The sequence below is a fragment of the Palaemon carinicauda genome, chromosome 1 (genome assembly GCF_036898095.1).
Source record: "Palaemon carinicauda isolate YSFRI2023 chromosome 1, ASM3689809v2, whole genome shotgun sequence".
Taxonomy (NCBI): domain Eukaryota; kingdom Metazoa; phylum Arthropoda; class Malacostraca; order Decapoda; family Palaemonidae; genus Palaemon; species Palaemon carinicauda.
The window spans coordinates 231,972,479-231,995,145 of NC_090725.1; the positions used below are offsets into that span (position 1 = coordinate 231,972,479).

Here is a 22,667-nt window from a genome sequence, read left to right on the forward strand (position 1 = left end):
CACATTCATATCCACTCTAGCTGCTAACTCATTTCTTACACCCGTTCTCCCTCTCACCACTTCGTTCCTAACCCTATATTTTCGAGATACACCAGCCATAATCCTTAGACACTTCATCTCAAACACATTCAATTTCTGTCTCTCCATCACTTTCATTCCCCACAAATCCGATCCATACATCACAGTTGGTACAATCACTTTCTCATATAGAACTCTCTTTACATTCATGCCCAACCCTCTATTTTTTACTACTCCCTTAACTGCCCCTAACACTGCAACCTTCATTCACTCTCTGACGTACATCTGCTTCCACTCCACCATTTGCTGCAACAACAGACCCCAAGTTCTTAAACTGATCCACCTGCTCAAGTAACTCTCCATTCAACATGACATTCAACCTTGCACCACCTTCCCTTCTCGTACATCTCATAACCTTACTCTTACCCACATTATCTCTCAACTTCCTTCTCTCACACACTCTTCCAAATTCTGTCACTAATCGGCCAAGCTTCTCTTCTGTGTCTGCAACCAGTACAGTATCATCCGCAAACAACAACTGATTTACCTCCCATTCATGGTCATTCTCGTCTACCAGTTTTAATCCTCGTCCAAGCACTCGAGCATTCACCTCTCTCACCACTCCATCAACATACAAGTTAAACAACCACGGCGACATCCCACATCCCTGTCTTAGCCCCACTTTCACCGGAAACCAATCACTCACTTAATTTCCTATCGTAACACATGCTTTACTACCTTTGTAGAAAATTTTCACTGCTTGCAACAACCTTCCACCAACTCCATATAACCTCATCACATTCCACATTGCTTCCCTATCAACTCTATCATACGCTTTCTCCAGATCCATAAACGCAACATACACCTCCTTACCTTTTGCTAGATATTTCTCGCATATCTGCCTTACTGTAAAAATCTGATTCATACAACCCCTACCTCTTCTAAAACCACCCTGTACTTCTAAGATTGCATTCTCTGTTTTATCCTTGATCCTATCAATCATTACTCTACCATACACTTTTCCAACTACACTTAACAAACTAATACCTCTTGAATTACAACACTCATGCACATCTCCCTTACCCTTATATAGTGGTACAATACATGCACAAACCCAATCTACTGGTACCATTGACAACACAAAACACATATTAAACAATCTCACCAACCATTCAAGTACAGAGTCACACCCCCTTCCTTCAACATCTCAGCTCTCGCACCATCCATACCAGACGCTTTTCCTACTCTCGTTTCATCTAGTGCTCTCCTCACTTCATCTATTGTAATCTCTCTCTCATTCTCATCTCCCATCACTGGCACCTCAACACCTGCAACAGCAATTATATCTGCCTCCATATTATCCTCAACATTCAGTAAACTTTCAAAATTTTCCGCCCATCTTTTCCTTGCCTCCTCTCCTTTTAACAACCTTCCATTTCCATCTTTCACTGTCTCTTCAATTCTTGAGCCAGCCTTCCTTACTCTCTTAACTTCTTTCCAAAACTTCTTTTTATTCTCTTCATATGAATGACCCAATCCCTGACCCCACCTCAGGTCAGCTGCCCTCTTTGCCTCACGTACCTTGCGCTTTACTTCCACCTTTTTCTCTCTATATTTTTCATACTTCTCTATACTATTACTCTGCAGCCATTCTTCAAAAGCCCTCTTTTTCTCTTCCACTTTTACCTTCACTCCTTCATTCCACAATTCACTGCCCTTCCTCATGCTGCCTCCAACAACCTTCTTGCCACACACATCACTTGCAATCCCAACAAAATTTTCTTTTACTAACTTCCACTCCTCCTCTAAATTGCCAGTTTCTCTTACTTTCACTTCGTCATATGTCATTTTCAAACTTTCCTGATATTTACTTTTTACCCCCAGTTTTATTAGCTCTTCAACCCTCACTAGCTCCCTTTTACATCCACCTACTCTATTCCCCCACTCTTTTGCTATAACTAATTTTCCTTCCACCAAAAAGGGATCAGACATACCGTTAGCCATACCCATAAACACGTGCACGTCTTTCAATCTTCCAAACATTCTTTTAGTTATCAACACATAATCCATTAATGCCCTTTCTACTACTCTTCCATTTGCCACCCTTACCCATGTATACTTATTTTTATCTTTCTTTTTGAAAAAGCTATTACTTATCACCATCTCTTGCTCAACACACATATCTACCAGTCTCTCACCACTCTCATTTTCACCTGGTACGCCATACTTCCCAATGACACCTTCTACCTCTCCAGCGCCCACTCTAGCATTTAAGTCACCCATGACAACTACATAATTCCTTCAACCCAGTCCTTCTACACACCTAGTTAATTCATTCCAGAACTCATTCCGCTCTTCTTCACTTTTCTCACTACCTGGCCCATACGCACCGACAAACACCCAACATTCCCTACCCAACCTAACCCTTACCCACATTAACCTAGATGATATCTCCTTCCATTCCACTACTTTACCTGTCATCCATTCACTCAGTAATAAAGCCACACCCTCTCTCGCTCTTCCCCTTTCAATCCCAGACACTCTACCAGACATTTCACTAAACATCACTTCACCCTTTCCTTTTATCTTCGTCTCACACAAGGCCAATACATCCATCCTTTTATTCCTAAACATACTTCCAATCTCACATCTTTTACTCTCTATCGTACTACATCCACGCACATTCAAACACCCCAAAACTAGAGTGTGGGGAGCAGTCACTCTCCCCCCAGCTCCATCTCTTTGTCGATGTCTCACAGGATGTAGATACAGGAGAGGGGGTTCCCAGCCCCCTCGTCCCGTCCCTTTTAGTCGCCTCTTACGACACGCAGGAATAACGTTGGCGCTATTCTAATTGTTTTTATGCCCCCGCGGCCACAGGGGACAATGTAGAACACACTAAATTGCTTACACTTATACTTGTAATAGTTTTCACCTTTGTAAGAATTCTATTAAGGAGACCACTGAAGACTACTCAAAGTTTAAGTTCAATTCATTACCAAATATACAGCAAAGAACAACATAAAATGAATTAACGATGGGGCGATCTCAGTAGCCTTAATCCTAAGGGCATGTTCCAAAGAAGTATATATCCCTTGGATCTTACCAAAGGGAATGTTTTAGGGAGCGGCTCGCCGGAACCCATTCATGTATTATCTTGGGAGGCAGGGGCCAAAATGAAGATACGTTAATCATTACAAGTTAATTATACTTAAACCCAATTTGGGCGTGATAAACGAAGTGATAAGTGAAAGGTAGTTAACACAAAAAAGGGAGTTAAAGCTTTTCGCTAAAACATTATCCTTGGTGATACCTTTTCCAGGATATCAGTTGAAATGTATATTCGTGTATTTGTTGTTATTTCAAGTGATTAGCGATAAGCCGAGTTGGTTGTGTATTCTGGTTATTTCATATATATCTTAAGGTATTTCTTTTGTTTTCCATCTGATGGTTCTTTCGAAATATTACCTGATTTGTGAAATGTTAAGTTTAATCGTTTGTGATGAAGTTGTTAAGTTTACAAGAACTTTGGAGTATTTTCAGAAATTTTGATTTCCATATTTTTTACAGATGCCAATCTATATTTTTTTTATTAATATGTATGAGCAAAAAACACGTGTGCCTCATTAGTATATATGGCACTATATCCGCAATAATATTGTAATACGGAAATAACGAAAATAGGATAGGTGTTTTCATTGTAAAATATCATCAACTAGTATTTCATTTGGAACTCTGTACAGTTAAGTGTGATCAAGGCCAATATATATTGGCCTTGAGTGTGATAGATTAAGGACAGCTCTGATATATCTGCAACGAGTCTCAAGGACATGCGAAGACCAAAAGATGGACAGATTTATCAATTCTTTATTGTATAGCTCATTTGAGAAGCTGTTTTTAATATAATTTTGACTTGTATTGGTTTTTTCGTTGTTCAAAGTTTTTTTTTTACATTTGCATTAAAATCTTAATCAGTGCTTTTAAAAACCCTATTTATCAATTTAATCCCCCATCCATATAGATTACATTTATTCGCTTTATCTCCACATCATACTTTCCATAACCGTTATTTTTTACAAGCAACTGATTTGATGAACACGGAAAAGTGAACTTTATCTTCTTGGCCCATTTTTTATTTAAGTCTTTAAGCACATTTGTGGTCATCAGAAGTAAGGATGATATATGTTGTTGCCCTTGTGTTGATATATTGTATATCATCCTCTCACCAAGTAGTTCTTCTATTTTGGTTATTTTCGTACAATTTTATTATTGTATTAAATGTTTCAGCCTCAGAAATTTGATATGGTTTTAGCACAGAAACCTCTCATTATTATTATTATTATTATTATTATTATTATTATTATTATTATTATTATTATTATTATTATTATTATTGTTGTTGTTATTCTTATTCCTATTCCTATTATTATTATTATTATTATTATTATTATTACTTATTATTTATTATGATTTTTATTATTATTATAATAATAATAATAATAATAATAATAATAATAATTATAATAATAATAATATACACCCCTGGTTGGAAAAGCGGAATGCTACAAGACCAAGGGCCCAACATTGAAGGTAGCCTAATGAAGAAATGCAAAGGAATATGAAATACTTAATAAAGAAATTGGCTAAACTTATCTTTTTTTTTCTATTTGTAGGCAAAAAAATTAATTCAGTAATATTTTCATTCAATATTATTGAGATCTATTATAGCTTTACTATTTAGGTCACTAGATTCTCTTCTTGGCTACCAAGCTTTTTGTTATGTTTATTACCTTCAAAAATTTTTATTTTTTCCTGTTTATATTATTAGGTGAGTATTTTATTGGAGTAAAGATAACAATTGCATTAAAAATATAATGGTAAAGTATAAATACACTAATCCTTTAATTATATGACTTTTGTATTTATCTTCTACATTATCCATACTTTTTTTTTTGGGGGGGGGGGTTGGGGGCATTTTTATAAGGATGATGCCTCTTGTGAGAAATTTGTTTAGATAAAATAACTTTTACTTCAAGTCAATGCTATAGTATTGGATCTGATACTTATCAGACTTTATTGTGAATACAGACTCCTGCTTTATTCATCATTATGACTTATAGTCCAACTTAAAAGTAGATTCATAAAGTAGGTTTGGAAAGTGTAAACAGTTGTATTAGTTTCTTTTTATATACAAAGTTGGTATTACAAAGAAAATCCCAAGCAAATTTTAATAAAGATTTATAAATAATTGCACAAAACTTATTTTGCAATGTTCCTGTTATCTTCAGGATTTGCACACAGTCGAGTTGGAAGACTTCCGCCACGGGGGTACAAACATCACTGCCTTGAGAATTGTGGACCCGGAGAACCCGCTGGTGCAAAGGGTCATCAAGGACTGGCTTTTTGGGCAACTGCGCTACGGCCGAAACGCCGAAGAACCCACGTCAACGACAGCTCCTCCAATTCAGGTTAGTATTTTTTGACGTAAAAACAATTTCATCCATCTACTTATCAAGAGTAACGCGCTGGTTGTATGCAACTTGTTTTTAGCATTTATACGGGGAAAAAGAAAATCCCTTAGATAATATATCTCGAAAGCAGTTTTATCTTTTGTTTTTAGTGAGTAACTTTAATGGAAATTACCATGTTATATTTTGCTAAGAGTTACTCAATTAGGAAAATATTAATTTCGTATTAACATCGAATAATGACCAACATATAATAGAACTTGACTCTATTGTATTTTCTTTTTATCCAATAACATCAACTTCTTTCTAGCTCCAACATTTATGTAATGACAAAATGAAACTCTGAAGTTTGGCCTTATGGAAGATAAAATACGAACGACACAGGTCATATGTTGCTAAACCCCGCACAGCTTTACCTCTAATTTTACTTGTCTGATCCACATTCGGTATATGTGGTGCTATTGCACTCGTGTGTTTCTCCCTCCCAGTCACCATCCCTTATTAGTTTTGAACTCATGACTGATTAGTTGTTGTTTTTTACCTTTCACCTTCTTCTTTCTTAGTACATTTTTATCTCGCACAGTTCATCATCCACTCCACACTCCCCTTATCTATTCTTCCCTCACTCTTCATTTTCTCCCACTTTCCCTCTCCCCCTCTTCCAATATCTTAGGATAATACTTTCTCTACACTGTCTTCTCTTATTCTTCCCCTTTCTCCGTAGTAATTCCCTTTTTCGCATTCCCCTTCTCTTTCTATTTCATCTTCCTTCACTTGCTGTCTCATCTCCCTTCACTTTCTTTCTCATCTCCCTCCACTTTCTATCTTATCTCCCTTCTCTTTCTATCCCATCCCCCTTTTCTATCTTCCCTTCGCTAATCTTCATTTTTCCTTTCCACAGGTTTTTTTACTTGCTCACTTCCCATCTTTACTTCTCCGACAACTTCCCTACATCTTTCTTCTTACCACACTTAGTTACTTTTGTTTTCTCCTTATTATGTTTTTCCTATCTTTTTCCTCTCATTCGTCACTTCACCTCTTTTCTCTTCCTTCCTCATCTCCCTCATTCCCCTTTCTTCCTTTCAATGTATTTCTTTCAAAATCTTCATCCATCGCTGGTTGTATGCAACTTGTTATGAGCTCTTGAACTGTGGAGAAGAAAGAATCTTTGAAAATAGATCTATAGATTAATTTTATCCCCTTCTGTGTCTTTGTAATTTCGGTACATAACGCCTTCAGTGTCATGTTCTTATGAGGTCGGCGCAGAAATGGTTTCACCAAAGTTGAGACTTAGGGAATGGTGGAAGTTTCGATTTCAAATTTATAGACTTCGGGGTATCATGTTTCTTTTTAATGAAATCTAATTTGGTATTGAGATGGACATTTGTACACGGTCATGGATGGTCTCGTTATCAATTGATTGATCCGTAAGTTAAGGTTTTTTTAGGGTTTATTTTGAATCTCTCTCTCTCTCTCTCTCCTCTCTCTCTCTCTCTCTCTCTCTCTCTCTCTCTCTCTCTCTCTCTCTCTCCTCTCTCTCTCTCTCTCTCTATATATATATATATATATATATATATATATATATACATATATATATATATATATACATATATATATATATATATATATATTTGGTGTGCAGCAGGGTCCAAAAAACATCAGTTAAAAGGCCATAATTTATTTAGAGACGTTTCGAACATTGCAATGTTCATTATCAATCTGTAAAAGATAATATAAAATTCTTAAAATTTGTACAATAATTTAAAACAAAATAGTAAAAGAGTATTAAAACATTATTGATTTTATAACGGAAAATCGTAAAAAAAACTAAAACAGTAAAACAAAAGAGAACCAGTGCTCACCAGACCATCCATAGGAAAAGGTGAAGAACGAATGAGTAAAAATTGTTACCCACCTACGACTTCAGTTATGCTAAGAAAAGAGGAGAGGCAGAGATATTAGAGTTTAAAGAAGGAACAAGCCGTTTGATATATAATGACTCAAGGGTAGTTAGAAATTCGCTTTGTTTTGTCCCACCAATAATTTTAAAGTGTTTTTTGTTTACTTGTATTTTGCACATGGCGGCATGATTCCTTATATTCGAAAATTCTGGGTTACCAAGTCTCTGACCCGTTCTAAAGCTGTATCCCATATGGCTACAGTATCTCACCTGCAACAACCTTCGGCAAGATCCAACATAGATACCGGGACATCCCGGGCACTTGAATTTATAAATTATGTTGGACCTCATGAAGGTCTGCAGTTTGTCTTTGTAGCCAAAAAATACATTAATTTTGAGTGGATTGATTGGGATTAGTTTGATGTTGAGGCAGCCGAACTCTTTTTCTATTATTTTCTTAAGTTTGATGGAAAACTTGTTGTCAGATAAGTAAGGAATTGTAGCGAAAATATTTTTCTTTTTGACATTATATGATGGTATTGTAGTGGAGAAATGTCGTAAAAGGAGCTTGTTTATAACCTTATGAACTATACTTTCAGGGTAAGAGTTTTGCTTGAAAAAATTAACTAAAAATAAAATCTCCTTATGAAAGAGTGACCAGCTTGAGGAATAACGCAGCGCCCTATAAACAAGTGTGTATATAGTATTTAGTTTAAAATTAAAAAAACAGGAACTATAAAAATTGTTGGCAAGGCCAGTGTATGTCTTTTTTCGATACACAGTTGTAATAAATTCACCATTGTCTCTGCTTACGTTAATGTCTAAAAAAGGTAGAGAGTTGTTGTTCTCTTTTTCTATAGTGAACTTCATATTTTGGTGTTGAATATTTATATGGTTTAAAAACATTTCGCTATGCCATGGCTGTTTAAATAACACAAAAGTATCATCAACATATCTTCTATAATACACTGGCTTAAAAGTGTCTGGACAACTATTTAAAAAATTTTCTTCAAAAGATGACATAAAAATATTTGCAAACAAGGGTCCTAACGGGGAACCCATGGCAACTCCATCGACCTGCGAATAGAGTTGGCCATTAAAAACAAACATGGAGTCTTGCACAGCAAGCTCAAGAAAAGTCTTAAAATAATGTCTGTTAAAACCATGAAAAATAACTTGATCGTCATAAAAAATTTTATCTAAAATAATATTAATTGTTTCATTTAGTGGCACATTTGTAAAAAGAGATTCTACATCAAAACTTGTCATATGTAGATCACCATCTTGTAAAATTATTTGTTGCTGAAACTCACAGCCATTTTTTAGTGAGAACTGATTGCACGAGAAATCACTGAGCAAAGAGACAAGGTGTTTTGATATTGTATAAGACGGGTTGTTATAGGCTGCCATAATGGGTCTGATTGGAACTCCTTCCTTATGTATCTTTGGTAGTCCATATAAAATGCTAAAAGAAGAACCTGTCACAAAAAGTTTCTGATACGTTATTTCATTTAAAATACCTTCATTTTTTAGTTTTCTCAAAAATCTGTTAATTTTGTCTTCTTTTTTGTAAATGTCCAAAAAATTTGGTTCACCATGTAACTTAAATTTAGTTTGGTCTGCAAGAATGTTATTAACCTTATCAATATAGTCTGATTTATTGAGCAGTACAACACCTTTACCCTTATCAGGTTTACAAATAACCAAACTATCTCGTTTGCCTAGTTTTTTGTAGGATACTCAAATCCTCTTTCCTGATAAACGGTGTCCAAGACACTCTCAACTTAGTGTAAGTTTTATGTAAAAGGAAAGACAACTTATGTTGCAAACCACTGAGGTCATTGATCAAATTTAAACCCTTGAGTCGTTGAAAAAGCATTTCGAAAGGAAAGTAGAAGTCTGCATACTTAGGTCTGTAGGAGGGCAAATTGAAATCCAACCCAAATGATAACAAAAACTCTTCTCTTTTGGAGAGAACATAGTTAGATAAATTAAAAATACAACAGTTTCTCTTATTAAAATTAGGAGTAACAACACCTAGTGCTTTCAGTTTCTTTTGATGACGTAGTTGTACAGACGAGACATAATCATTTACAAAATCATTAAAAAGTTTCTGATAAATAAAACGGTCAATAAAAGATAAATCCTGAAAAAGTTTTTTCTCGAAGGCGACAAATATTAGTACTTGTATTTTCAATAAGTTTCTGCTTCGTCTCAATCTCCTTCTTAAGTAGTTCGTCCAAGGCATTTTACAAATGTGCCACTAAATGAAACAATTAATATTATTTTAGATAAAATTTTTTATGACGATCAAGTTATTTTTCATGGTTTTAACAGACATTATTTTAAGACTTTTCTTGAGCTTGCTGTGCAAGACTCCATGTTTGTTTTTAATGGCCAACTCTATTCGCAGGTCGATGGAGTTTCCATGGGTTCCCCGTTAGGACCCTTGTTTGCAAATATTTTTATGTCATCTTTTGAAGAAAATTTTTTAAATAGTTGTCCAGACACTTTTAAGCCAGTGTATTATAGAAGATATGTTGATGATACTTTTGTGTTATTTAAACAGCCATGGCATAGCGAAATGTTTTTAAACCATATAAATATTCAACACCAAAATATGAAGTTCACTATAGAAAAAGAGAACAACAACTCTCTACCTTTTTTAGACATTAACGTAAGCAGAGACAATGGTGAATTTATTACAACTGTGTATCGAAAAAAGACATACACTGGCCTTGCCAACAATTTTTATAGTTCCTGTTTTTTTAATTTTAAACTAAATACTATATACACACTTGTTTATAGGGCGCTGCGTTATTCCTCAAGCTGGTCACTCTTTCATAAGGAGATTTTATTTTTAGTTAATTTTTTCAAGCAAAACTCTTACCCTGAAAGTATAGTTCATAAGGTTATAAACAAGCTCCTTTTACGACATTTCTCCACTACAATACCATCATATAATGTCAAAAAGAAAAATATTTTCGCTACAATTCCTTACTTATCTGACAACAAGTTTTCCATCAAACTTAAGAAAATAATAGAAAAAGAGTTCGGCTGCCTCAACATCAAACTAATCCCAATCAATCCACTCAAAATTAATGTATTTTTTGGCTACAAAGACAAACTGCAGACCTTCATGAGGTCCAACATAATTTATAAATTCAAGTGCCCGGGATGTCCCGGTATCTATGTTGGATCTTGCCGAAGGTTGTTGCAGGTGAGATACTGTAGCCATATGGGATACAGCTTTAGAACGGGTCAGAGACTTGGTAACCCAGAATTTTCGAATATAAGGAATCATGCCGCCATGTGCAAAATACAAGTAAACAAAAAACACTTTAAAATTATTGGTGGGACAAAACAAAGCGAATTTCTAACTACCCTTGAGTCATTATATATCAAACGGCTTGTTCCTTCTTTAAACTCTAATATCTCTGCCTCTCCTCTTTTCTTAGCATAACTGAAGTCGTAGGTGGGTAACAATTTTTACTCATTCGTTCTTCACCTTTTCCTATGGATGGTCTGGTGAGCACTGGTTCTCTTTTGTTTTACTGTTTTAGTTTTTTTACGATTTTCCGTTATAAAATCAATAATGTTTTAATACTCTTTTACTATTTTGTTTTAAATTATTGTACAAATTTTAAGAATTTTATATTATCTTTTACAGATTGATAATGAACATTGCAATGTTCGAAACGTCTCTAAATAAATTATGGCCTTTTAACTGATGTTTTTTGGACCCTGCTGCACACCAAATATTATATCTTCACCTGTAATTCCTATATATATATACATATATATATATATATATATGTATATATATATATATATATATATATATATATATATATATATATATATATATATGTATGTATATATGTATATATGCATATGTACTGTATGTATATATATATATATATATATATATATATATATATATATATATATGTGTGTGTGTGTGTGTGTGTGTATAATATATATTTATATATATACATATATATAATATATATATCTATATATATATATATATATATATATATATATCTATCTATATATATATATATGTATATATCGTTACACTCCATGTGGTTCACGACAGTTTATCAACGTATATAACAATTTGCCAAGCAAAAGTGCTTCAAGTCTTTATTTCCTTCACATTTCGCCCACCAGATTAAGCAAATATAGAGGTCGTGTTGTTTGGAATGACTGCCCTTGTTATCCTAAATTCCTTTATTATGTTTAATGTAATGGAGAGTACAATTAAATGATAATACTTAACGACAAATGGCAACTAGTTGGAGTCCTAAGGTTTTAGATGGGGTTCATCATCCGAAACCTTCTCTATACAGCCACTATGTCTGAGGAGTTACTTGAAGCATTCGTTGATATTTTGCATTTTATGGTATTTATTTTGATGATTTAGTTTTCTTTATTTCATGATATTTCTTGTCACGCAGCTTACAGAAGATATAGATTGGTGTCAGGTGCATCATCTTTTGATATTGTGTGCATATGAAAGTTCACAAAGTTATTTCACCTCTTTAAAAAGTGGTTTCAATTATTATCATGTTTGCATTGGATATAGTAGAATTAATGAGGATAGACTATGTATAATTTCATGCTCCCTCCCCCCCCCCCCCCCCACCTCACGACCGCGATAATCCGACGAGGAATCATTAATTTCGGGTTATAATCATGCTCCCGCCAGCTTTTATTCTTTTCTTCTTCTTTTTGTCACACGGCTGACGAGCAAATTCGAATAATGAAGACTTTGTTAATAATCGTCGACGTTGCAGCTCCCAATTGGTTGACTAATTACGGTGCGCGACGTAACGTCCTATTGATTACTTTGAGATTTTAAAGCTAGATCGTCTGCCGTGATGCCGTGGCAAGAGGGTGGTCAATCGGGAGGATTTCTTAGATGATGCCCGAAGTGTCCAAAAATAGTGTGTGAGCATTAAGCATCCACACCTTAGGACCATTTCGGCTGTCATTTTTGAAGATGCCTGCTGCTTTATGCACAAATAAATTATTTCATAATTTTTCTTATAACTTCTTGCTCCATCTAGCTATTAGCTTGTAATTATTCTCTAATTACTCGCATTAAAATATTGGAGGCTCATATATATAGCAAGTTAAGTTTTGTGTACGTTATCTGTTAAAAAAAGTCTTTTGGGATAAACTAGTATTTTTAAGAATATTTTTATATGGTTTTCATAAAGTTCATGACCAATCACAAATTAGGCATTAGATAGTCAGTTTTCTTACTGGAAACGATAAAGGGACTTATATGAGATGCAAAGTAAGGCATAAACTTGGTCAGTTACCTCCCTTGGTCATATAGTGATAAGTTACATTTGATCAGTCATAACATTTTATCTGTGTGAGTCAATTATCTCTCAACTACAATGCATAAAAAATCCCCTTTCCATTGTAAAAGTAATGATAATTATAATCTTAATTGATTATTTGAGATAAAATAATTTCAAATGTTGATAGAAAATAAAATAATTTTAAATCCTGATAGAAAATAAAAATATAACTTCCTGGCATAAACATAACTGAAAATCAGTCACAGACAAGAAAGATAAACGGCGGACTACAAATGCGGATCTGGAACCTCTTCCGATTTACATTTCAGGAAAGAGAAACTTGTCTCCTACTTTGATTGAACCAGACTCAAGGATGTTATGAACAGATGTCGCTTACACAATCTTTTCTGGTTACTAGCTCGTCTTCATGACTTTTCACACCAAACCTTTAGCTCCTGGACTGTGTTCAATATCAAGACAAAGGATGCCACCACAAATGCGGCATACGTAGTTGGTTATCTGCCCACTATTAATGCCCACAGTAACAGATATTTCTACAATAAATTAAATTCTTTCTTGAACACTGTCGGTCTATTAAAGAAACGCTATCACTTCAACACACTGCTGTCATTGTTGATTAAGTACTTTATGCCAGTTGACTGAAGTAGCGTGGAAATTTCAAGCGAAGTTTGAGGGTATTGTATTGATGATGGGGACTTTCACGGCTTTTGTAACTTGGTTTCAATTATTGGCTAGTTATTTCGTGATGCTGTGTTAAGAGACCTAGCTGTTGAATTAGGGATCATAGCTAAGGGATCAATTCAATAGAGGAGTAAAACCTCGTAAGCTGGTATACGAAGCTATTATAAGGCTTATTTGTGCTGAATACTTAGAATGGTTTGGAATTGGTTGATGAATTGTAGAAACTCATGTGATTCTAGTCACACTTTGTGCTTAAATGAAGGTGTTCGGAAAAGAATTCTAGATCTTTTCAGCATTTGCCATGATGAACTGAGACACAGTAAAGGACAGTTAGTAGGATTCTGGATGATCTATTTGGGCTTCAGAATTCAAGAATACTACATTTCCTATCTGGCAACTAGTCAGCTTTGATTATAATTGGTTTTAGCTTTACATTGACTAGCAATATTTTTCAGGCATTGTTAATGGTATTACCACATGTTTAGAACCTAGTTTGTATAATAAGTAAAATATAGAAGATAATTTTCTCAATTATGTATAATATCATTATTCTGATGATCAAATATTATCTAGTCTTCTTCTTAGTGGAGTAGCTAACATACTATATGATATATTTTTTTATCGGGGTTTGAAATTACTTTCTTTTAAATGATAAACTGAGATTATAATTATCATTGCTTTTACAATGGAAAGGGTAGTTTTTATGTAATGTAGCTGAAAGATAATTGGCTCACACAAATAAAATGTTATTAATGAGTGATCAAATGTCATTTATCACTATATGACCAAGGGAGGTAACTGACTAACTTTATGCCTTACTTTGCATCTCATATAAGTCCCTTTATCGTTTTCAGTAAGAAAACTGATCATCTGATGCCCAATTTGTGATTGGTCATAAAATTTGTGAAATTCATGTAAAAAAATTCTTGAAAAATACAATTTTTTTTTTACCTGTGTTTCTTAATAGATAATGTACACAAAATTTAACTTATTATTATTATTATTATTATTATTATTATTATTATTATTATTATTATATATATATATATATATATATATATATATGTGTGTGTGTGTGTGTGGGTGTGTGTGTATGTTTATATGGCTGTGTGCCTCCAGCATTATAATACGAGTAATTAGAGACTAATTACAAGGTAATAGGTCGATGGAGCTAGACGTTATAAGAAAAATTCAGAAATAATTTATTTCTGCATGAAGCGGCAGCCATTTTTAAAAATTTCTGCTGAAATGGTACTAAGCTGTTGATTCGAAATGTCCATACACTATTTTTGGACGCTTCAGACATCATGCTAACCAAAAATGAAGGTTGGATCTGTTCACCAAATTTATCCTCATTTTCAGTCTGGCTCATGGACTATTACTTGTTTAGGAGAATTTAAGGAGTCTGTTTGTTTTCCTGTTGTTTAGCAATACTTCAAGTGACTTGTTTTATTTTGTCAATCAGTTTTTCAAGATAGAGGTACTAGTATAGGCCTATTATCCTGTGGAACACCTTAGATATCCTGGCTTCTCCTTATTTCTAGTTACTTAGTAATAGTTCAAGTATTATATTTCCTCCTACTTGAAGTATTTTGAATTTAAAGATTGATTTCCGCTACATTTATCTAGTGATTTTCACTTGTAATTTGTAACAATTCCAATTCTGATTATGTATTGCAAATTATTATGTATATTATTCAGAAATTTAAAGTTAATTACTTATGTTTCCCTACTATTTAGAATGGGAAGACCTGATTGACGCTACTTCATTGATAAAATAACTACAAGTTCATGTATTTTTAGAGGTTTGGTGGTATTAAATTTGCTTAATTATAAAGTACATGTTCAAATGCTTATGGTGTATGTATTACCAATATACTAGCAATTTGCATCTGTTAAATTCAAAGTGTTTGGTCACTCATCATGAATGTCATGGTGGCACCCTTTTACAATTCTTCAGTTTCAGTCATCTCTTGCTGTAAAACATTTAAGTGATTTTAAGGTAAATTGAAGTTGAATTTTCCAATACTCAAAGTGCACTTAGGAGTCATATATAAGTTTGAGCAAAAGAATGTCAAAAAAATGATCTTAAGTTGCCTGAGTTTTAACTAGATTCTGCTTACATGACTCATATTGGAGTTAATAATCCGTAAAAAAATATGATTCTAGGCTCATCCTCACGATAAAATAATATATATCTTAATCCGTCACCTTCGTGAAAGTTTTTCTTATCACATATATACTTTTATTAAGGAATTTTCTTTAGAATCCTCTGAGGTAGAAATAAGTTGCTGTCCAATTTCCTGCCTCCGTCACTCACGAGACTACGTGACAATTAAGAACGTCCTTTGAGACTTCTGTGTACCGTGATGTTGTCCAACTTTCTCAGATCCATGATAGTTTTCCTCCAAAGGAAAATTATTCATTTAAACATAATTTCTATTGGCGCATTGAAAGAGTCTTTTGATATTTTCGGTGAGTAATCTATTCTGATGAAATATTTCAATTCTTTTATTCTACCTTGTTTCGAGCATTGTTCTCCTGTCTGGTCTTCAGCTGCTGACTCTCATCTTCATTTGTTGCACAAAAACTTGCAGTCTATTAAATTTATTATTCCTGACCTTGATATTAATCTCTTGTACTGTCCTCCAGTTAGTTCTTTATGCATGTTACATAATATTTTTCATAATTCTGATTATCCTTTGCATTCGGATCATCCACCATCCTGTACGCATTACTAGGTATGGAGTTAGTTCTAGCAGTCTTGCTTCTCTACCATTAGACTCAATACTACACTGTATTCTAGAAGTTTTATTCCAGATGAGACCAGATTGTGGAATGATCTTCCCAATCATGTAATTGAATCGGTGAAACTTCAGATGTTCAAACTTGCAGCGAATATTTTTATTGTGAATGGTATTACATGAGTCAGCCTTCCTAGTTTATGTATGACATGTCTATATTATGTACCCTTTAGTCATTACTTCTCACTTTTAGTTTACTTATTTTCTTTCCTCCCTGGGCTGTTATTCCATGTTGGAACCGTAGGGCTTAAAGGATCCTGCTTTTTCCAACTAGGGCGTACCTTAGCTAGTTATGATGAAAATAACGATAAGAGATTTTTTTCTTTTTTCAAATAAATATTTATTAATTCTTAGTTTTATTTTAATTCTTTGTTTTGATGGCCCATATATTATGCTATAATGGTTACTTTATTCACCTTTATCATCAAACGTAATATATTTGTGGTATGTACTCTTAGTTTCAATTATTTTTGCGGCTGAATATTTTATTTATCATCAAGCGTATCGTGCAACGTTTATTAAAAGTTCATCTACTAATGTTTGGAAAGGAAATGCCATATTTTATGTGTTATCAAATCATGTTCTTCTTTCATACCAGTGAAGGGACATATGCCTCATCCTACAGAACTTGATTTCTCAGTCCTATCCCACTTCTTATTTTATTTTTTTTATTTTTTTTCGCTAAGGTAGAAACCGTCAGTAATAGGATTTCTTTCCAAGTTGCAAACCTTTGTAGATGGTCAGGCCCCGTGCAAAATCTCTTCCATTAGAAGTACTGGAAATTGTGTTTGTGTATGTGTGTATTTCAGTGTAATGAACCCCTTTTGTTTTACAAAATTATGTGTTTACACTTAAATCAGGTTCATAACGAAACTGAATGTTTTAATGTGACGTTAGATACCTTTCTATAATAAGATCACTATGATGTAAATGTAATGATAATGGTAATGATTGTAGTAATGATAATTTATTATTATTATTATTATTATTATTATTATTATTATTATTATTATTATTATTATTATTATTATTATGATTAGAACTATTATCGTTACTGCTTTTATTCATTTTAACTTGATTGTATTACCATCATCGATTGAAATGAATGCCTAATATAACAAGTGCAATAATTGGATATACGATTTAAATAGAATTATATCTTTAAGAGTGTTGTTTTTTCTTGTTTGGTAAGAAAATAATAACAGTTTTACATTATTTATGATCTTCCCTTTATGATGTCTGATACACTGACTTCATATTTCACGATGCAGATTCAATACATTCCAATAAGATAGGAATCATTTACATTTTATATTACATTATTTTTTATTTCTTTAACAGGGAAGCAACATGACATTCTTAAAGGTAAGTGTTCCTAATTTAATTCCCTTTTCGTTTATTTTGCTGTATTTTATGTAGTTTTTTATTAGTATCTAATTATTTTTTTTCAGTAACTCTTAAACATCAAAAAAGATTCAAAACTTCTCAAGATAATCATAAGAATTTTGTTATTGAATAAATCTTCTTTTCCACCATTATCCCTACATTAAGGAGTCGGTTGCTCGATGCGTCCTCTACAATGTTTTCTATCAAAATTAACCTTTTACACCAAACCTCTTCTCTCCATATCATCCTTCACCTTATCTCGCCGTCCAATTCTCTGCCTCCCTCTCAATAGCCCCCCAACAGGTTCCTCCCAAGCCTTTGGAGGAAAAATACCCAAGCCCTCCTCATTCCTTCTCCACTATCCATCCTCAGTACAACGTGGCCATACCATCTCAGTCTTGACGCTCTTATCACCTCTGTAATCATTAGATGAATATACACCTCATATGGGGATCGAACCCAATATCCTGACGTAAAAGAAAAGAGCGTTACCAATGGATATAAAAGAAGTCGTAAAAGAGTATTTTTGACAAACCTGAGGAGTTAAATTGGTGTTCCATAACCTCCTGGACCGTTTGTAGCCAAGTTAAAGATATTTATTATTAATGGAGTATAAATTAACTCTCAATCACTTATGTAATATAGATAGATTACTTCCTCACATCGGGATCGAACATAACTTATCAGCGAATGTCTCGAGTTCGTTGCCAGTGTGAGGTAAAAATATGTTTGGTTTGATACACACAATTCTGCTTTGATCTTTATTATTATTGTTATTATTATTATTATTATTATTATTATTATTATTATGTTGTTGTTGTTTTTGTTCAAATGGTTTCACACACATACCACACACAATTATGTGTATGATTGACTTATCCTAAGCTTACAACTATCGCCATTCAAAGCACTTTAAAGCTTTAAAGGCCACTCATGAATGGTAGAGGCAAAGGACAGTGACAATGCCCTAGCAGGACTATACACTAGAGACTCACCAGGTATCCAAGCTCCCTCTCCACCCAAACAAGGCTCAGGGAGGGACAGGCAATGGATGCTGATGGCTCAGCAGGCAAACCTATAGGCTCCCCCCCCCCCATTCTTAGCTTATAAGGATGGTGAGATTGCAGGCACTACAAAAAACCATCGAGTTTGAGCGGCCATTTCCCGTCCGGTAGAACGTCACTCAAGGACGTTTCCAATAAGCCACTAGAACACTTACAGGAAGACAGTTCTTTTAGTACTGAGATGGGAGACATCGTGTAATTGTAAGCTAGAATAAAGTTGAAAGGAGCCTTTTTTTTTATCTTTCAAATGTAATCAAGTTCTAAGCCATAACTTCAACAAATATTTAAAAATTCAATTCCGAAAAATTTTCTTATAAGAATTTTTTTTTTTTATTAAAATCCTTAAAAGAAAATAATATCCTGGTTGATCAAAGAACAAATGTCTCGTGCATTTGAAATAAAGACCATCGTCTCGTTTTATATATATTTTCTAGTGGTATCCAATGATGTGTTTGTTTTGATCAAGAAATTTAAACCTTAATGGTAATTTCCAGCATTGACCATAGTCAGAATCACCGATTACCGTTTAATCTGGTTAAATAAAATCAATACATTTTGATGATGTTGGAATCGGGTCTCTCAACTTAATTGTAATGGCTTAGCGAGAGTTGTTCCCTTCCAATAACCTACTCCAAACTTTCCAAACCAACGCCCCACAAATTTTTTGAAAAAGGGGCAAACTTACTAAAAAGAACCTATTTGCCTCACATTTAACTTTATCATTTCTTATTCAAAGTTTTGATTTCGTAAATTTTCTTTCCTTAAAAAAACCGCCCAAGATTAAAATTCATCATAAGTGAATAAATGTTAGAAAAAATGGATATTGGAATTTGGAGTTTAGTTACAAAAATATAAATATCAGTTATTTACACCTAAACATGAGAAAAAGCATAAGATGTATATTGTGGACAATTGAGCATAGTACGTAATAGATTAACACTGAATTAGAAAATCATCATACAACAACCCTAAATTAAACTGTGAAACAAAATAATAGCAGCTTACTTTGCATAAGACACCCCCCCCCCCCCCTTCAAAAAAAAAAAAGAAAATTTCATTATTCCAACATAGCTCTGTAAGATTTGAGTTTGAATCAATGGGCTGGTTAATCTCCTCCCTCTAGTAGTAAAACTATCCCAACATCGTCACAACTTCGAGTCGATTCCACACTGAGGGTACGGTTTTTGGTGTTATGCGAAACCTTTGGTGAGTTGCCGGACCTGAGTTGATTCGAGAATCAAGCTTGAGACATCTCGAAAAATTAAGTGCTCAAATAATAGGAAAATCTTCAACAAAACACTTGCAGTGTAGAATTCAGTCTTATGCAATAAATGACAATTGCAAAACTGTTGCAATGCATACTATAGTTAGATACAATCAATAATGACACAACATAGGCCTGCGATGTAAACATCAATAAATAATACAGACTGGTGTAGTAAATAGTAATACAAAACCTAGTTACACTGTAGTTACAGACAGGCTCCGCCAATTCCTCATGGGAAATTTTATTTCGACGTTTAGCTGTTAATGTTTTTGTTGATAAGCTCAACATTTTCTTGGCGAGTTCTCTGCAACAATCAGGATGTTGCAAAGTCTTCTTGATTAACTGCACAAGCCCTCCCAAGTGACGACAGGGAAGTGGGTAGCTCAACCTTAGTCTAAGACTTGGCGACCGACTTAATGAACAGACAACCCCTAAATCTCAAGGGTCTCTCTCTCTCTCTCTCTCTCTCTCTCTCTCTCTCTCTCTCTCTCTCTCTCTCTCTCTCCAATTATCTGTCACAAGACTACTAACAGGGGGCAGTAGAGTTGAAGGTTACGACGCTGGCTAGTTGCACCTATGTGCCTGAAATTTAAAATCCTGGGAGGTAAGCAGACGTTCAAATCGTGAATAAACATTTTTTGCGTTTATGGAATTCACCCTTTCCTTCTTGTTTAACCAGTTAACATATTTCTTTTATCATAGATTATGTGATATATATCTCATTCTTTATATTTTCTTATTGTGTCTGATTTTCTTTGTTATTGTGTATATATCGTATTATATACTTCTTAATTTCGTTGTTTCCTTACTCAACTGTTTTACTTATTTGGAGACTTCGTTGTACTATTAGGATTTTACAAGTAAAGTTATAACTTCCCATGTAATAATGGTAATAATGATAAGGATATTGACTCTATCGTTGTTATTATTGGTTATTACCTTACCAATTTCTGTTTTTCTTTTGTCTAACAATTGGTATGAGTCATAAAAAGTCTGTCGCAATAGCTTTGGATGCTGCAGAACTAGTTTTAAGAGTCATTTGAAAAAAAAAGGAAAAGTTCCTTAATTTTTAGACCTATTCATGTAGGATTATCGACTTCCCAGTAATATTAGAACATTGGAAAACTATTTAAACATACCTTTAAATTTACTTTGCTTCGCCGATAATCCTCCTTATCTCGCCTTTCCTATTTCAAGGGTTTTTTTTTATTTAAATTTCTCGTAAAGAAAACGGCTTAATAGAAAGCCGCTTACTTCAAATTTTGTCTCTCCCAAAGTCTGCATCAAAGACAATCCAACGAATCAATTCCTTGCTACTTTTGGAAGGAATTTCCTATCGGATTCTCTTATTACGTTCAAAGAAATTTTCTTTTTTATATTTAATGCAATTCCACTAATGGGTCCGCATCTGCATTCGGTCTGTGGAACTCCTGACGAATCACGCAACGTCTTGTTCCGACAGATTCGCGTCTCGTCTTCATCTTCAAGTCTCTTCATCGAGATTAATTCACTCGCTTTTTATCGCGATGAGACTTGAAGTTTTGCTCATCTTTATTTTTTATCCCTTGAATATTTACGTAACCTAAATGTTTCATTTACATTTGTTTATCTTAATAGTTTTATTTATATTAAGTAAATTTTTATTTTTATCATTATTGTTGTTATTTTTGTTTCTTTACATGAATCTTAATGACCCCACTGATTGCTTTGAAAAACATTATTCCTTTCCTATTAAGATACCATGGTTAATTACTTATTTATATGCTAATAGATGAATATAATTAGTCCTGATTTATGTTTCTCCATTCATTCATGACGTAGCTTTTTACAGGTGTACTTATTCACAAAATTGGTTGCTTCTTTTTAAACTAATTATTTTTTTTCATGTAATGAAAACTTGTGTATTTTCCTCTAATTATAGATGATTAGGAGACGAATGAGACTGATTTATACTTCTCTCGAAAGTGATGAATATGAATAATCTCTCTCTCTCTCTCTCTCTCTCTCTCTCTCTCTCTCTCTCTCTCTCTCTCTCTCTCTCTCTCTCTCTCTCTGTGAACTTTTGCCTGAGATATTTTATGCTGTTAACAGCAACGAGAAATCTTCGAAGCCTCCGAAATCCCTTTAAGAAACAGGTAAGCGACCAAACGCAACAATGGAGAATTACGACTAAAGTTTCCCAACCTCTTTACGAGTACGCAAACTAAGCCCTCGAGCCATCACCCAGTCCAAGTTTGCCCCAGTCTCCAGGGAAAGGAGAATTCCTTCCAATCATCATTCTTACTTTTATTTCGTAGCTGACATTTTTCGGTAACCTCGAAATATTTCTTTTTTGGTTAATATTGTTTTATTTCTCCTTTCCATCTCCTACAAATCTAAAGAAAAAGTCTTAATCGAACTGTAATTTCGTTTTATATATATATATATATATGTATATATATATATATATATATATATATATATATATATATATATATATCTTAGGTATATATATTATATATAAGTATATATATATACATATATAAATGTGTATATATATATATATATATGTGGCCGCGGGGGCATAAAACAATTAGAATAGCGCCAACGTTATCCCTGCGTGTCGTAAGAGGCGACTAAAAGGGACGGGACGAGGGGGCTGGGAACCCCCTCTCCTGTATAAAAAATCCTGTGAGACAGCAACAAAGAGATGGAGCTGGGGGGAGAGTGACTGCTCCCCGCACTCTAGTTTTGGGGTGTT

At 33.9% G+C, this 22,667-nt stretch overlaps 1 protein-coding gene across 7 annotated transcripts in view; it reads left to right on the top strand.

Moving 5' to 3' along the window:
* LOC137654258 (glutamate receptor ionotropic, kainate 2-like) overlaps positions 1-22,667 on the top strand; it is a 740,845-nt gene that overhangs the window by 662,958 nt on the left and 55,220 nt on the right. For all 7 annotated transcript variants that reach the window (XM_068387901.1, XM_068387895.1, XM_068387908.1 and 4 more), the window contains exons 7-8: positions 5,307-5,486; positions 17,552-17,575. In XM_068387901.1, the coding sequence (XP_068244002.1) occupies positions 5,307-5,486; positions 17,552-17,575 (204 nt within the window). The remainder of the gene's footprint in view (positions 1-5,306; positions 5,487-17,551; positions 17,576-22,667) is intronic.